We start from the raw sequence: 18,912 nt of genomic DNA on the forward strand, positions 1-18,912 counted from the left end.
GCCCAGAGGATGCCCTCTTGTAGAGAGGAGAGTAGAACATACAATAGTGGTTAGCACAAAGAGAGGATGGAAAAACCCATTTGGAGCCTGAAAACACTTCTACATGCCATTTTTCTGTTGCCACCTTTTGAGGAGTAAAGGAGACAAACATCACTTCTTTTCTTAACTCTTTCAATTCTTAGGTAAGACAGATTCCTGCTAACAAAAGATATATTGACACACAAAAAGCACAAGCAAGGAATTAGGCACCAGTGACTCATGCCTATAATCCTAACTACTCAAGAAGCTGAGATCTGAGGATCATGATTTGAAGCCAGCCCAGGCAGGAAAGTCCATGGGACTCGTATCTCCAATTAATCACCAAAAAATCCCAGAAGTAGAACTGTGGCTCAAGTGGTAGATCACTAGCCTTGAACAAGAAAAGCTCAGGGACGGCATCCAGGCCCTACATTTAAACAAGAATATTATACCTGCAGTATATATCATTAGTTAGAAAAGACTAATCCTTAAAACATCCTGCAAGTTTGGCCTGTGAAATCATTTTGTCTTGTGTATTTCACTGGTCTTACCAGCTCCAATGAGACCAGAGGGGGGAAGGTGTGGTTGGAGTATCACACTCCAGAAAAACAATCGAAATCACCCTCTTACCTTCCTTTAAAGTAACGTGTCAGGCCTTCACCATCTCTTCTTCAGGCAGAAGCAGTTAGGAGAGCAAGTGCTTTCCTGCCCCTGAGGTCCTTGCAGGCTGGCTTGCTAGCTCTCCACTGTGCTCTAGAATGAGGCTTCCTTCACCTTATCTGCTTTTCATGTACCAACCTGAAAGCAGATGTGCAAAGCCAGCCATTCCTCAGGTTGGTTGTTTTAGTATTTCAGCTTCCTGCTCTGCCTGATCCAGAGGACACCAACTGCAGCCTAACCTTTCCCCAAAGGCAAAACAGCAGCAGCCAGAACAGGGGCATAGCAGCCCCTTCGCCTCACTTTATTCTTCCATAGCCATGTCAACCTTTTGACCCAGGCCAATGCCTCCATTGGGACATGAAGGAAAGAGATCAAAACAGATCAGTAGCAAAAGTCAACTATTTTAGAACACAAAAAATCAGTATCTGAGGAAAAGAAGTAAAAACAGCAGAAATAAACAACAACTTTGAGCTGTAATGGATCTTTGAAGCAGGTACAGCCCTTCAAAAATTTTTCTGAGTTAGAGCAAGATTGCCAGGGTCTTTATGCCTGTACACACAGATAATTATTATCTGTGAAATCATAGTTATATAGTTATATGCAGTATAACTATACCTGTGATTCTTACTTAGTGATTGATAACACCACCAATACAAGATGCCCCAGTAATTGGGTTATGACTTCGGCAAGGTGACTACCACTGAGGCAGTTCCCCCAGGAGACCATCAGTAGAGGTGTGCCAGCCAACAGCATCCCCCCACAATGATTGAAGGGAATAAATCCTTCTTTCCTGAGAGATGGATAGCACATCACTGCACCCATTAAACTACCCACACATTCACCAGTATAGAATAACTCCCGATGCACCAGTATTGCGTGTTTTCTCTCAGGTCTTCCAAGGTCTATGGGAAACAATGGATGGAAAGGTGGTCGTCATCCTAACACATAGTCAACACAGGAATTTACTTCGGAAGCATTGTGTGGTTTAGTTCGTTTTCTCCCCTTGTGCTTCATCCCACATGAGCTATCCTTTTCCTTTAGGGAAGATGTACTGCCTCTGGCATAGTCATGCTAGCAATCTAATGATCTGGCTTGATGAGGGCTGCACATTTCTAGGAAGGCTGCAGCTGAATGAGCCCCAGAAGCCACAACCGAGGCTGGGATTTGAAGGGCGCATGCTCACTGAAGGGCACTGCAAAGACACCTGAACTCCTTGGCATGGGGACAGGGGTGACATCATATTCTATACAGCCAGTCTGCACTGTGAGTCCCCCCCCCCATCATTCCTCTGGCCCATGGCTTCTACCACACAGTGGTTCACAGGGACACCAGGTTGAAGTGTGGAGTGGGATGGAGGGGGAGGACGGTGTGCAGGGATGTAACTTCTTTGTATACCTGTGATGCTGAAAATGTTTTTAGTCACACATGCATATGCACCTGCACACACACTTTGGCTTTCTCCTTCCCTCCTGCCCTACCTCCAAATCAGCTACTCTGTCCTCATCCAAGTCTTAGATTTCCATTTATATCTGAATGCCCAAACACCCAAATCTCAATCTCTCCCTACATTTCAGTGTTTGGCAGGGAACTCTATATAGAACCCCTGTAAATATCTCAACTCCATTTTCTTCCCCTAAATCCAGTTTTAAAATTATGCAAGGCATCATCAGGCATGAAACCCACATCAGAGCCAGTACAACTTCTGCCTCCCAAGCCCATTTCCAATGGGTTCCAGAAGCTCTGTGACTTCTAAATCCTTACCCTCAGTAATGTCTCTCTTCCTTTTCTGTTCATAATTGCCATCGCAGTCTAAGACATCCTCCCCAACCCCATTTACTGCCTGTAGTAGCAAAGTATCCAAAAACTCAGTTTCATAAAATAACAAACATTTATCTCAGTTTCTGTGGATCATGAACCTTAAAATGGCTAAGTAACTGGCTCAGGAGTAATTCATCCCGTCAAGGTTAAAGAATCATCTGGGATCTGGGATGGCAGCAGAAAGCCAGCTCTCTATTCTCAAACGGCCACTCATACGTTGGTGCCAGAGCTCTTCGGCTGCTGTCTGGTTTCTTCCCTCTGTAGAAACATGAGGACTATGGGAGAGAGATCAAGAGAGCTCCAGGAACCTGGCTATCAGGGAGATGGGCAAATGGAAAATACTGCAAAGGACAAAAACAAAAAGCTTTGAAATCACAAACTACTGAAAGCTACAAAGGCAGCTTGCTCCTTCCAGAGGTTTATATGTGAAGAGAAGAGGAAAACCTAGAAATGCCAATAAAGGCTACCAGGACTTTACATGTTACTTTTCCCCTAACATTAACTAGCCTAAACTTTGACTATTTCTTTTCTAATTCACTACTGTTTTGTTGATCTTCTGACTCTTGTTAACCTCTTTCAGTTGTCATTTTTTTCCAGATAAGAGTAGACAGCCCTCTCTCTACAGCAAAGAATTATCAAATATTATGTTTAGTAGATCTAGAAGCCTTCCAATTTGGCTCGTTATAATAGTGGATAAAATTTAAATAAGCACTTTTTAAAGGGTCCTCTTGGACTGGGAATGTGGCCCAGTGGTAGAGTGCTTGCCTCTCATACATGAAACCCTGGGTTCGATTCCTCAACACCACATATATAGAAAAAGCCAGAAGTGGCGCTGTGGCTCAAGTGGCAGAGTGCTAGCCTTGAGCAAAAAGAAGCCAGGGACAGTGCTCAGGCCCTGAGTTCAAGCCCCAGGACTGGCAAAAAAAGGGGAGGGGGTCTTCTTCTAAGTGTATAACATAACATACACCTAATACAAACTACTTCAATTTGAATACTGGCATCACCACCCTCTAAGCCTGAGGGTGATACTAATACAGCCATTATAGTCTTACTATAAAAAAAAAATTTACCAAACTAGCCACAAAAAGTACTAGCCAGAATGTCTATCTTGTATTAAGTACTCAAAGACTATTGGCCATAATTATTCGTAACATGCGCAAGTAGCTTTTAGACATGGTGATAATGCTTTTGATGCTTGGTGATAAATACGTTTGGCCACTAAGATTTATGATGTGTCTAGTCCAAAATGATGTGCATTATGAGAGTAAAATATGCAGTCTATTTCCAATATTTACAGTACTAATAAGATGAAATGTAACATCAATAAAGCTCACTTTCATTACATGATACAATTGCATTAAAATAGATTATTGTCATAAAATAAAATTTAAGAAATTCAACTTAAAAGACTTTTTAAGTTTTTTGAAAAACATTTTCAAAACATGCTACTAAAAATTTATATGAACAGCTTGCATTATATTTCTTGTGAGAGGTGTTGTAGGAAGTCACAGTTACGAAGTTCTAAATTACAGTGAAGTTACATGCACCATCTCTGCTTTAACTGCATAGCACCGCATTTCTCCTTCTGGATTCTCACCAATTTCTTTTGACTCTGCCTGGGCAGGGAACGCCCTGCCTTTCCACACATTCATCCATCACGGGGATGATGATAATGAATCACCTGGATAACATTTAGTTAGCTTTTTGCACTGCTCAAAGAACTTTGTGGACTTAGCAACTGAGAAAAATGGTTGACTGGGAAGAAACCAATGCTTTACTTAAAAAAAAATTAACAGTCATGCTTGAATACAAAACTGAACATAAGAAAAAAAACAACCTGAATGTGTCAAATGCCACTATTTCCTGACTCAGTACATATTCATTGTGCTCTTCTTCATTAATAATAATTACCAGTAAAAAGAGAAAGAAATGATGTTCAGCAATGAAACATACCTTTTTTTTTTTTTTCAAATGAAAGCTCATGCTGAATCTCAGTGTGTTGAACAGGTAAGACAGAAAGTTAAAAAACCAGCTACCTCTACTTGAACATAAGGTCCCCCAAGAACTATAATAGCACTACAGAGAAAGCCAAACCAAAATGTACCTGTTATATATATCCAGTGAACTATTTGCCTGGTTATAGGTCAGAAATCAATGTCCACAAGAACTTTGGAGGTGGATTATTTTCAGGGAACATGAAGTGCTTCAGCTATAGATTTTGAGTGATCAGAGACCAAGTCTTAAACTATTTTTCCTATCTATAAAATTACCATATTGCTATCAGACATTAATATGATAATATACAATGCAAGTCATCAAGAGGGAGATATTAAATGAAACGTTTACCACATTATTTTGACTATGAAAATCTTTTTATATATATATTAGTCCTGGGACTTGAACTCAGAGTATGGGCACTGCCCCTGAGCTTTGTAATCAAGATTAGTGCTTTATCACTTGAGCCCCATCTCCACTTATTGCTTTGGGGAAGGTAATTGGAGATAAGATTCTTAGAGACTTTTCTGCCCAGGCTGGCTTCTAACCACAACCTTCAGATCTCAGCCTCCTGAGTAGCGAGGATATGAAACCCTTTATAGCAGTCTGTCTTACTGACTACTATTCTAAGTCATGCCCTTAGGAAAACTCTAGCACAGAAATTTGTGTATTTGTGAATGGGCGGGCGGGGGGGGGGGGCAGATCTAAAGGCATAAAGGAAAATTTCCTTCATGGAGCTCTTACTCTCTCCCAACCATAAATTTGGCTTTAAATTTTGCCATCATTGTATAGTTCTGCTTGGAAAACATGAAAAGAAAGCATGATACCAGATCAAGGCTTAAATCTACTTTTTAGATAGGGCATAAAACAACTTTCCAACCATGGAAGTATTTGAAAAGCATTTTCATAGAGAAAACTCAGGCCTCGTAGTAAGGTGACAGTTCTGGTTCCTGGCTCCTGTAGATCCTTATTGTGACACCCTTCCATTTCCTTCTCCTGAGCAGGGGTCCCTCTTTTCTACCTGTCATTCAAAACACCCAGACAAGTCAGCTGGAAGACCGACTGAATAACCAGGAGCGCACCATCGCCTTCCTCCTTGAACAAGCCTTCCGCATCAAAGAGGACATTTCTGATTGTCTCCAGGGCACCCATGGCTTTCGAAAAGAAGAATCTCTTGCCAGGAAGTTACTAGAAAGCCACATCCAAACCATCACCAGCATCGTCAAGAAACTTAGCCAGAACATTGAGGTAGTTCTCTGTTTTCATATACTGGCATTATTGCTTGACAAAGACTATCAATCACCACTGTTACGTTTCAACTTTAATAATACGCTCCTATTGTTTAAGATCAATGAGTACAACTTACCTTCCCCCAGCGGCAAATGGCTCTATTATTTGACTGCTTATTTAGGCCAAGAAGTAAAAGAAACTGCCAATATATATACATAGATAGATAAGTATAGATATATTCATTCCATGCCAGCAAGGATAACTATTTAACATTATGTCAGTATTTAGGTATTTATTAGTCTACGTCTCTGAGCTTCTATTAATGTAATAATTTTAAAGAGTTTCATAATCACAATCTGGCGTCACCTCCCACTCACCTCCTGCCTCTCACCTCATCTGGCCACATTGGCCTCTCGTTATTCCACTCCACACTATTCATTCACACTGGATCACCTTCCTATAAGACTGCCCATGAAGTGTTCTTTCTTTGCCTCAGGTGCCTGCTCAGATATGACCTAATATGAAAGACTTCCTTCACCTCCTATAAAATAGCACCCTTCCTCACCCAACCTCAGCTTCTCCAACTTTTATTCATAGCGTTTATCATTTCTACCATGATTGTTTATTTTTCTAGAATACATTTTACCTTTCTAAAATGCAATTCCAAGAGGACTGAACCTTAGTATGCTCACTGGTAAATGCCTTACACTTAACAAGCCCAAACATATAGAATTATGACAATTATGACAATTGGTGATATTGATCTTCCACAATAGTTTCCGTGTTTCCCTGTTGTGAGATTATTTGATCTATTAACACACACACATGCATGTATGCACATGTGTTACTCAAGTATTCTTTTTTTATTTAAGACCAAGGATATTTGTGAATTTGTTTGCTATGTATAGGTCTAGCAAACCTCATAATACATAATTGGGAAAATGTAGAAAGTTAAACACACTTAGAAAGAATTTTGAAAAGTATTTTATAGGTGTTAGCACACATTAAGTTAACCCTATTGAAAGTTTATAAACAATAAAAGTGGGGCTGGGAATGTGGCTTGGTGGTAGCGTACTTGCCTAGCATGCGCAAAGTCCTGGGTTCTATTGCTCAGCACCACATAAACAGAAAAAGCTGGAAGTGGCTCTGTGGCTCGAGGTAGAGTGCTAGCCTTGAGCAAAAAGAAGCCAGGGACAGTGCTCAAGCTCTGAGTTCAAGGTCCAGGACTGGCAAAAAAAAAAAAAAAGAATAAATAATAGTTCCATGAAAATGCCAAGAAGCAAGAACTGTGCCTTTCAAGGTGACAAGAACATCAAGTCTAGTCATGTAGTACTAAACGTCTCCATTTTTGAGTTAACACTTCTGGAGTTTTAAAGGAACAACATTCTCAATACATGTTCCTAAGATGGGTGGTGACACATATCTATAATCATAGCTATTTGCGAGGCAGAGATAGGAAGATTTCCATCTGAAACCAGCCCTGGGCAAAGCGGGATAGTCCATCTGAAAACTAACTAAAACACAAGACTTTGAAGTGTTGGCTCCTGGCATAGTCCTTGTCTAGCAAGACCCAGGACTAAGTTCAAACTTCAGAACTGCCAAAACAAATATTTATGAAGAAATATATCTTGATCTGGGCTTCTGTTACATAATTGACCATAGTTGTTAAGATCTATTCACATACATTGTACATTTCAATACATATTAACTTCACCCCAAAAATTACTCCTTCTATTAAGGGGAAAAGGGTCCAGAAGTTCTTTTCCTACAGTAAATAATTGTTTAGATTAGTTTTGAGAAAAGACAAAATATATTTCAAGAACTTGAATGCCTTGAAACATTTTCAGTCCTATTGAGTTTGACAGATATAGAGAAAAAATGAGGATTAGAGTGACTGTGTAGAAAATCAAGTTGAAAAAGTATCTCCAGGCAAGAGGTGTATCTCAATGATAGAGAACTAGGTTAGCATTCACAACACCCTGGATTTGATTCCATACTTTCTCCAAGGGTGAGGCGAGGGGTGGAGGAAAGAGAGAGACAGACAGACAGACAGAAGTGATATATACATATATAGCTTCCTTTAGGATGAACTGAAACAATAAAGAGAAATGAGTGCAATTTTAATATTTTAAAATAAACTTATTTCAGTCTATTTGCAAACTGGTCACTAAGGTAGATTTGAATACAAGTTAGGGCCTAACTTAGTCCTTAAAGGAATAAAAGAAGACTTTAATTGCATAACGGCTGAAATTTAAAAATCACTTCTTAAAAGCTACTTCTTTCCCACAGGCAAAGATTAATTTCTTGTGAGTAGTCCTGTCCTTCCCATCTACCCCATCAGCCTAACCTAACTATACATGCACCTGCAACCTCAATAAAAAATGCTTTCTTATCACATATACTGGGAAAGTAATGGCTATCTTAACTCAAAATTACAGATCTTGGAAGACCAAATAAGAATTCGAGATCAGGTGGCCACAGGAACTAATTTTGCAGTGCAAGATCTTAACAACAAACACCTGCAAGGAGTTGGAGATCTTCGGGGAAGAGTAGCTAGGTAAGAAGTAGATCAACATGTGCTGGCCATCATTTCTTGCTTGCTGAACTCTTGTTCCCAAATCCATATTGTCAAAAACAATATCTCAATTTTCAATAAGCTCAACTTCTGTGCTGTGGTTCAGCAAATGTTTAAGAAAACTTGGAAAGACTCATGCTACCTGCCAGACCCATGGTTCCTTTGAAAGACCCATTCTATATGACTTACACAGTTACCAGAGTCTGCTTTTACAACCTTCAACCACTCAACCACCAACATCCCTACACAGATAAAGCCTCCACCTATGTTAGATTCCAACGAGTAAAACACTTAAAATATATAAAGTTTGCACATGAGTCTAACAAAAGGGGATGTACTACCACATAGGTTGTTTTGAATAACATTTTTTTGTGTGAAATGTTCAAATTAAAAGATTCCATAGCAGGGGGTGGGAATATGGCCTAGTGGCAAGAGTGCTTGCCTCATATACATGAAGCCCTGAGTTTGATTCCTCAGCACCACATATATACAAAAAGGCCAGTAGTGGTGCTGTAGCTCAAGTGGCAGAGTGCTAGCCTTGAGCAAAAAGAAACCATGGACAGTGCTCAGGCCCTGAGTCCCAGGACTGGCAGAAAACAAAACAACAAAACAAAAGATTCAATAGCATGCAATTCAGGGGACAAAAGCTGTAGACATTACAATGACATGCTGTGAGAAACATTAAAAAAAAAAAGTCACTGGAAAACAGCTTACCATGGCAACCTTTTTTGTCTAGATCTCCTTCTCTCCTCGGAAATCTCCACCTTGTTTTTAACCATCCCACGTATAAATGACTAAGTGAGAAGTAATAAGTAATAAGTAATAAGAAACATCAAGTCAAACCACTCTATCTTAAGTTTATGTATCCACAATAGAATACTTTAGACAGCGTAATTTCTCAGAACACAAACTCATTTTCTCACCACTTTAGAGTCCCAAGATCAAGGGATTGTCAGGCTTAGTTGTCTGATTGGGTTCCATCTTCCATAGAGGAGAAGCACTGAGTCCTCGGGAAAACAGGAGACAGACTAGCCAGGAAGGCAAATGCTCTCTGAAGACTTCTAGAAAAGCCTTTATCCCATTCATCTAGCAAGAGTTTTCACAGCCTTGTCATCTCTTAAACAAACACCTCACCTCGTCATGCTATCATACAAGCAACATTTGAATTTTGAAGTAGGCAGAGTCAAATCACAATCCTCTCCTCGGGCTTTTTTTCCCATTCAATTCAACAAAAACGTACCAGGTACGAGTGAGCCCATACCACCGCCCGTGCTCAGCTCCGATTTTTTTCTATTTCATCTTCATTCTTAAGCAGTGATTTGGGGAACAGATCTTATTTTCCTTGAAATGCCTTCCTTTTATGGAAAATTTCCAAAAAATATCTCTTGGATGATCTGAGAATCTAGCTAATAGTCACCAAACTAAATTCATTTTCTTCTCCTGTGTCTTTTCTGCGTCTTTTTGCCAGACAAGTGATTCATGGACAAGCTAAGGCATATTGATTACTGGCTTGCAGATCTAGTGATCTGAATTCCAATTAGCTTCTTGGCATATGTGAAATTAAGTTGATTGTTAATATAATTCCTAACAAACACTTTGTTGCTTTATATATTTTAGGCTCAATGTTTAGTAACTGCAGTGTTCAGTGACTGCAGTGTTCTTTGAATTTCATAACTTACTTCCCACCCCAGTACTGTGACAGTTTAAAGGCAAGTGTTTACAATGAAATAAGATGTGCTTCAGAATGCAGAGAGATTGTGTTGGCATATAGTTAAAAGAAAGCACCAGGTCCTTTGACAAAGCATAATGATATTATGGATATTGTTAACTTTTGCTAAAGTAGGAGAGCACCTTGCCTTTTGATCACACCCCAGTTCCACTAACATATCAACCATCACCATCATCATCACCATCCTGTGAGGACAAGGGATGCCTAGAAAGCAGAAGTACATGGAAATGCCTTAGAAGACTTAATAAAGCCAAGTGTACGGCTGTAGAATAAGCTGACTCCACACCAAAGGGTTTCCGTAAGGTTTCTAGCAGTTGCCTCTAGGGAGAAATGCTGAAAGAAGTGGGGAGGCAGGCCAAGATCCGGGGCACCACAGGCACACTTGTCTGTGTAGGGTCTGTTCCAAGACCTCCTGAGGAGTCCAGAAAAGGAAAGGATAGACCCTCTGTAGGCCCTCTATAAAGAGCAGGAAACTAAAGCCTAACCTTATACTAGTACTATAATAATGTATGTGAAGGTGAGCACTCTCTCTGTCTCTCTCTCTCTGTCTCTGTCTCTGTCTCTGTCTCTCTCTCTCTCTCTCTCTCTCTCTCTCTCTCTCTCTCTCTCTCTCTCTCTCTCTCTCTCTCTCTCAATATTTTGTTACTAGTTAATATTTTCCTGCTGGAGCTTGGCTTGGCTGTAGCTAACCAAAACCATGCACAATGAAACTGTGGATTAGCAAGAACTACCATAGTTTGTTATTAGCCTTTTAGTCATTATTGACTTTTAAAGCATAGATGTCTGACATTAGTAAAATAAGATTGATTTTAAAAATAAGATATAAGAGGGTTTCTATAAAAAAGATATTATCAAGTAACAAAAGGAGATTGACAAATTGGAATAGCTCAGAAATAGATAAAAAAAAAATTACTGAGATTAAATGTACTTCAGAAGCTCCGAATAAACACACAACTCAAAGTAGTCATAAAAATAAAAAGCAAATTCACCCCAAGGAAAAGGAAAATGATTTTTCTATATAAGTTGCTGTAGAAAAATTATGTATACTACAAACAAGGCATAGATTTAATATGAGGCCCAGAAGAAGAAACAGGAAAAGAGCATTTATACATAAATGAGAGGACTTCGAACCTATAAATCACAAGGTAAAGCACTGACCCTGAAAAAATTAATATAAAATTAAACCACAAGAACCTCTTGGGGTTAATGAGCATCAAGGGTTCAAGACCACTAGTGTTCAAGTAGACAAAGCAAATCATTTTACTTCAATAAATACCAGAAAAAAAAAGTAGAAGTGATGCAGATCATGTATTGAATGATAGTCATCCTTAAAGTACAACACACATTTTTTTTTTTTTTTGCCAGTCTGAGGGCTTGAACTCAGGGCCGGAGCACTGTCCCTGGCTTCTTTTTGCTCAAAGCTAGCATTCTACCACTTGATACACAACATCACTTCCAGCTTTTTCCGCTGATGTGGTACTGAGGAATCGAACCCAGGGCTTCACACTCAACTAGGCAAGCACTCTACCACTAAGCCACACCCCCAGTGCCCCACACAGCATTCTTAACAACTTGAAAGTTCTAATGCTCCTGAGCCCTTCCTTTGAAAACTGGAATGACAAAATCTAACAGCCAATAAATAAAGCAACACAAGGGTCTTAAAATGTTTTAAATCATGGTTTAAAAGAACTACAAAAGGAACACAGAATTTAGGTATACAATGTAAATCAGATATGGTTATTTTAGTTATAGAGCATTATACAAGTGCCATAATATTTGACATTTAAAAATAGAAAAATAGGGCTGGGAATATGGCCTAGTGGCAAGAGTGGTAGTTATCTGGGAACTGTGGTTCAAAGCCAGCTCGGTCAGAAAAGCCTGTGAGACTCCAGTAAACTATCAAAAAGCCAGAAGTGGATCTATTGCTGTGGCTCATTAGCCCTGGACAAAAGAAGGTCAGGGACAGGCTCTAGGCTTTGAGTTCAAGCCACACACACACACACACACACACACACACACACACACACACACACATACACACACACAGTGTTGAAGGAGAAAGTATATATGTTTACATTCTCATTTTGGGGTGTGGGTCCATATATGGATTCATAAGGCCATTCTAAGCAACCAACAACAGTGGCGTGGTTCTAGCACTGATAGTTTCTGTGTACATATAACATGGCTTTCAGCCCTGACTTAGGCTCTTATTCCTGATTACATTTACTCCCTTAGCCACTGGTCTCCTTTCAGTGCATGCTCAGACAAAACTTGTAACGCCCCTTTGGTTTTATAATATTAAAGGAAAAAGTTCATTTTTCAGCTTCATCTCACAAGAGTTTTTTTCCCCCTAAATAGCCAAATGCTACCTATCTAATCATAGGCAGCAGAAACAACATCTATTAATACTCTTATGACTGATCTACTACATTGAAAATACACGGTTTCTCCTAACTTACCCCAAAGTCCCCATGTACACAAATCCAGTTTAGGTCAATATAGCTAACCTAGCTTCTCTTCCATCAGGAAGAAAAGATAGAAATAAGGGTTATGGTACATGCTTCTCCATCTAGCAGTACACTATTCAAGGAACTTCAGAATTTTTGCCATGAAATGAATGCAAAGATTTTACTATTGTATTAAAATATTTGTGAGCCTATTGATCTCACAAATGTCCATTTGGGCACTAGATGTGATGCAAGCATCGTGAAGCTTTCTGGAGACATTCACTTCATCAGGCATGAGTACCGGCAAATTGAAAAAGCAATTCAAGAGCTCATGTCTAACGCAGAAGCTGTTTCCAAGAGCTTGGATATGAAGGTAACTAACTTACACCGGGCATAGATGCTGGAAGTCAGACCAGTAGAGCTTCTCACAAGGGACAGCTAAGTGGTAATTTTAAAAAGAACTTTTCTAAAATAAGTGAACTATTTTCTCCCAAATGATTTAATATGGTAGATCAATTATATGCACCATGAATACAGGAGGTTCCACCACTAATTGACAGGCACCGCCTCTGTTTCAGCACAGACTGCTTGCTAGCATTGCCACCATTTCCTTATTATCTGGCTTCCCCTCAAACACTGGGGAGCCAGGGATTACAAGCAAAGAAATTACACATGGAAGCTATTATGATAATTTAATGGAAGTTAAACATTTACATACTCGTTTAAAACCTTCAATGGAAATGCTGCTTACAAAGACCATAAAAGTCCTTTCTTTCCTGGGTTTTAATAACCATCTCTTTACTGGACACTGCTTATTTCTTGTGCTTTGACTCATTATATGTATGACATATATATTTCTCATATATTATATATATGATGTATCATATATACAGTGTTATACATATATGTAACTCCAGTGGTACTAAACTACCTGATCATAGATTAGCCTGTGTCCTTTTAATGTGCAATAGTCTAATTTCCTAAGGAGACTATAATTAATATGTTGATTTGCTCTTTAACATTTGCCCCTTAGAATCAAAAGTCATAAAAGAATGAGAGATCTACTGAGGTAGAAGTCCCCAAGGAAAAAGTGTAAATGTATCTTCTAGACATAATCATTCAGGTAGTAAGGATTGCCTATTCAATATTTATTCACTCAACCCCTTTCATATTCATCCCTTTCTTTGCTAAGATAACTCCTTTAAATGGCTTCTTTATGCTGTAGGACTGTGTGAGGAGTTGAATTCTACTTGACCAAAGACAATCATGTTTCATGGTTCTTGTCAATAATTAAATGCAAATATGTGTGGTAATTATTTGTTTATTTTAAAAATCTAGTTCTAGTGCCTGAAAGGAATTTTCTCTCTGCTTCTGCAATGCAAAAGGCACTATACTCAGAAACTCAAGAACTGGACCTTGTTTTCTTCCTATCGCTATATGCTCCTATGTGGTATCATGTGTGACTTGATTGTGGCCATGTCAGAAACTATCTGGAACACCAGGTGCAGGTGGCTCACACCTATAATACAGCTACACAGGAGGCTGAGATCTGAGGAACGCGGTTCGAAGCCAGACCAGGCAGGAAAAGTCTGTGAGACTCTTATCTCAAAGCTGGAAATGGTGCTGTGGTTCAAGTGGTAGAACACTAGCCCTGAGCACAGAGAGGCTCAGGGATAGGGTTCAAGAGGAAATTGCTGAAACCAAAACATGCTAGTTATGTGTGTATTACTCAGAGACTACTTGTACATTTAAACATTTATTTATTAAGTATTTACTGAGTTTTTGTAACTAGTCACCTAATGTCAGTGAAGATATAACAATGACAAGATAGGATAGCTTACATTGTAACTGAAAAGGAAAGCAATAAGTTGAATTACAAAGCAAACTGATGGCAATAGTATGCTTTTGTTAAATCTTTAGTAGTCTATTACCTAAAAGAGCATTATAGACAGCAAAATGGAACACTTCCTAATACTCCTTCCCAGCAAACAGTGTGACTATAATTGTGAATCATAGGTATATGGAAAAAATGATCATTTTCAAATGCTAAGCATGTTCGAAGTTTGTCTGCTTCCTGACTCCTTTGGGAATAAAGTAAAAGTATACAAATGTTGGTGGTTTTGTTTACACACAAAGGCTCCATCTTGTACTTTCATTAGGTGACGCAGCTCTTAGGAAAGATAGAGACATCCACTTCTGATCAAGCCTCAAATTTAAAGGTAGTCCAGGGAGATTATCGACATGAAATGAACCTTTTGGAATTCAAGTAAGTAAATGGAAGATTTTTTTTTATTATGCTTGACTAATGAAACCCTTGTCATGGAATAAAAACCTATTCCAGGAATTTGAATCTGGCCAAGAAATAAAGTACCAAAGCAATGCAGAGACTATTATACACTAAAGCAATATGAAGGAATATGAATATTAAATTTTGCATTCTCCTATCATACTCCTGGATGTCTCAGTATTGTGCAGATATACTCATTGTGTCCCTTCTCACAGAGTACGTTTGCCTTGTTACCGATTTTGTATTAAAATGTCTCCATGTAAATCACTAGTGAATACAAACGGATTTCTCAAGATTAGCAAGCCTATTTTAAAGCAATTTTGATCTACACGCTTTTCCTTTAGGATTTCTTCCCAGATCTTTTCTATTATTGTTTTATGTTATACTTTCATAAAAACTGTCTTTATCCCATATGAAATTGATATTTTTCCTACTTGATGGAGAAAATAGGAAAGATATAAGCCAAAGCACACAAACATTCCAATTATTTGCTGTTTTTTTTTTTCTCTTAAATCTCTCTTCCTTGCCTAAATGCACACACCATTCCAAAGGTATAGTACAAAAGAAGTAACTAGTCACTTGGTAATCCTGGCTCACTGTTCTTATTCCCTGTTGTGTTTGATACCACTTGGGTTTAACACCTTGGTCAAATCCCTAAGTATTCTGATAATCTTCTGCTTTTTCCATTTTCCATGTCTGTAATGTATTTTGTTAGAGATAAGTGTCATTGGTTACCAAATGCACCATTATACATTAGTCCCTCTAAGACCTGAAGATAACAATTAAATAACAGCAAGTAATCATTAAATATACCTTATTTTAGATGCATTAAAATAGAAGATACTATGTACTAAAATTGGATGAAAACACTAGTCATCACAAAAATTTGGAGAAATAGAAGTTTGAGTAAACAGAAATTTTCTTCACACAGTGACTTTTTAGGGTATTGGTACTTGTTTCAATCCTTTCATCTCTGAAATGACATCCACTCCCATTGTTTAAAATTCTTCATTCTTTGGTATTTAGTGCAATTATGATACATCATCTAATCTGAAACTTCCTTCCTGCAAGCCTAGTATTTTGCTTTTTGCTCTACATGAGTAACTCAACACCTGTTTATCCATAATTCCCCTAAAACATCTACTCATATAGCTCTACTGGTAGCATGGAGACTGTACTGAAGATTTCACTTGCAACAACCTAATGTCCCCCTTGCACACTGCATGCTAGGTTCCTTCTTGGACCTCGCTATCCTGCCCCCTGTGGCATTTTTCTTTACTGGAAAATACAGGTCCTCTCTAAACAGCTCTTCTTGTTTCTTAGAGGGCCTTGTAAAAGTAGGGCTTAGCAGATTCCCTACTTTAAGCTAAACTTTCCCAGAGCTAAGAATAGGTTTTACACTTTTGAATAATTTTTCATGAACTTTACTATTATTAAATACTTACAAATTATATTATATGACATATGAATACTATTTGAAATTGAAGTTCCAGTGTACATAAAGCTTGACTGGAATAAAACCATGCTCATTCATTTATGTGTTTTATTCCTATGCTCTTTTATTGTAGAGGCAGGGTTGAATGGTTATAACAAAGGCTCCTCAGTCCTTACAGCTGAAAATATTTGCAATCTACCCTTCACAGAGCAAGGACGCTGGCTGTCCCTTACGTCAGAGTCCCCCACCTTGAGGAACTTATCAGTATTCATTCTATATTGAAGCCCCTGCCCTAGGAGGATTTCTATATGGAATAACTTTTTGTGTCTGTGGTTAGCTGCAATATGGCCGTCCCGAGATGTGTACATAGTAGACTATGCAGAAGGTTGGTCACAGGAACTGGACTGAATTCAAGCTAAGGGGGGAGGTAAATACGCTTACCTTGCCCCCACCTCCTATATCCTATAAGACACATGGAGCCTCAGCTCACTGCATTTTACTTCGCAATCCTAAAGTTTTGGTTTGCACTTACTGATTAAAACTGAAAGCATTTCCCTTTAGATTTAATTCTCTCTCAAATAATGTGTATGAAGAAGTTAAGAACAATCGAAAATGGACAGAAGACCAGTTTATCAAATACAGAAAAGACCACTTGTGCCACCTAAATGAATGTATGAAGGTCCTGCAGGAGAAACTGGTAAGGAGCTGTTACTCCCGAAGTGTAGCTACAAGGTCACTGCGTGATGGAGCCCGAGGAAACATCTGGAAGGTCACCTTGGATAGCATTCGCCAGTGTCCCTAACTTATTACACTGCAAGCCCTGCAGTAGAAGTCGTGGTCTGCCTCCATTTCCCACTGTGTGAGGCTGCATTTTTCTCATGTATACCAAAATGACCCTGAAGAGGTGTTCTTTCAATTATTATTAAATTACAGATTCACATGTCAGTCTAACAAGGGGTAAACCCCCTGGGGACCTCCACTGGGAAAATCTTGTTACAAGTTCAGGCATAGCAAAGTCTGGAAATTTCTGCTCTAACAAGTCAGTTAACGTCTCTAGAAATCTGTCAAAAAGACAGGTCAAAAGGTGTTTTATTTTTAAATTTCCTGTGTGTGTGCGTGTTTGCGTGTGCGTGCGTGTGCACATGCATGTGCTGGTATTGAGGCTTGAAATCAAGGTGTGACACTCTTGCTTGGCTTTTTCCGCTCAAGGCCAGTGCTCTACCACTTCAGCTACCCCTCCCCCCCCCCCCCCCCCCCCCCCCGCCCAACTTCTGCTTTTTGTTGGCTAATGGGAGCTTAGAGTCTCACTGACTTTCCTGCCTGGGCTTATTTCAAACTGCCACCCTCAGATCTCAATCTCCTGAGTCACCAGTGCCCGGCACGTGTTATCATTTCAATATTCACTTCATTTTACCAGGCATTTTAAGAGCTCTCATTCAGTGCTACATACTAAGTAGCACAATCAGACGATGTAAAGGAAGTCTGGGCTTTGGAGTTAAGGCTGCCAGGTTGTCAAGAAATACATCTACCTCAGACTCCTCTCTCCCTGTGGAACCTCAGTGTCCGGCTCCACGGAGAGGGCTATTGGGGTGGTCAGTGGCTACTCAGGGGTTTTTAGACCTTCATTAGAGGACTTTTAAGCAGCTCAGTAAATAATGTCTCCGGCACCCACCTGAGTTTCCAAATAACTGAGTTAGGGAGTAAAGACCTAGAGATAAACATCATAACTTTATCACTGATAAGGCTCTCTCCACTCTGCAGCTGCAGGTGCACCTGCTAGCTATTTCACCTCTGACTTCTTCCATGCTGTAAGCAGCACTAGGTAACCTTGTAGCCACTCTGCCTGCAAAAGCAGAGAGAAAAACTGAATGCGCCATTCCTAGGGCCAAAGAGAGGAAATTGAAGGGCCATGCTGAGAATGCCCAGTTCCTCTTCCTAAATCCCCTTGGGGGGCGTGGGGGGGGGCAGGAGAGAAGACGCTAACTGGTCAAAGGGTGTGTCTGCAGTCCCCAGTTGCCTTGGGAAGCTATTAAGCTATATGAGTGCCCAGAATTTCTCCGATGGACAAGAGGTGATTGTAATGAAGACAAGGCAGGTGTGTCTATATGCAGAATATCTAGCACTTAGGTGCATATGTCCCAACCAAAACCTAAAACATCTTCTTTTACTATACTCTTATAAAAACTAGGCTAAAACTCCAAATCCTCAAGAAATTTCAGCAAGATCATTCTCCTTCCTCTCTTTTCTATTCTTCCCTAACATGTAGAGTTGTAGAAATGACCACTAAAAGTTAAACAGATTAGCTCTTACATTGGAAAGTACTATTTTAGGTACAAGGGATCTTGTTTGGAATTTTCATACTTAATATGGAAACATGAATATGACTAAAAATGTATTTTCTTTTTTAAGCTAAGGTATAAACTCACGTAAGTTTTCTAACCTCCTAAGTTTTCTCTCCTGGAAAGATATGTTTTATGATTTCTAGGAAAAGTCTGAAAACAAAGTGGATGAAAAGATGGTACAACTTTCAAGCAAATTAGAGAATTTCATTAACTCAAAGAAACAGAACACAGAGCTAAACAAAATGAAACATATAGAAAACAGACTTTCCAAAAAGATGGACCAAGTGGAAAAGCAGATCTGGAGTGAATTGGAGAAAATGCAGAATGAATATCAGTCAGGTGAGCAGATTAATATAGAACAACCATCCTTTCCTGT

At 39.2% G+C, this 18,912-nt stretch overlaps 1 protein-coding gene across 1 annotated transcript in view; it reads left to right on the plus strand.

The window, feature by feature from the left end:
- Fam81b (family with sequence similarity 81 member B) overlaps positions 1-18,912 on the plus strand; it is a 38,488-nt gene that overhangs the window by 17,387 nt on the left and 2,189 nt on the right. Inside the window, exons 5-10 of the mRNA XM_048331309.1 lie at positions 5,496-5,739; positions 8,160-8,278; positions 12,716-12,845; positions 14,632-14,738; positions 16,756-16,891; positions 18,680-18,875. Of these exons, the coding sequence (XP_048187266.1) occupies positions 5,496-5,739; positions 8,160-8,278; positions 12,716-12,845; positions 14,632-14,738; positions 16,756-16,891; positions 18,680-18,875 (932 nt within the window). The remainder of the gene's footprint in view (positions 1-5,495; positions 5,740-8,159; positions 8,279-12,715; positions 12,846-14,631; positions 14,739-16,755; positions 16,892-18,679; positions 18,876-18,912) is intronic.

The sequence above is a fragment of the Perognathus longimembris genome, chromosome 22 (genome assembly GCF_023159225.1).
Source record: "Perognathus longimembris pacificus isolate PPM17 chromosome 22, ASM2315922v1, whole genome shotgun sequence".
Taxonomy (NCBI): Eukaryota; Metazoa; Chordata; class Mammalia; order Rodentia; family Heteromyidae; genus Perognathus; species Perognathus longimembris.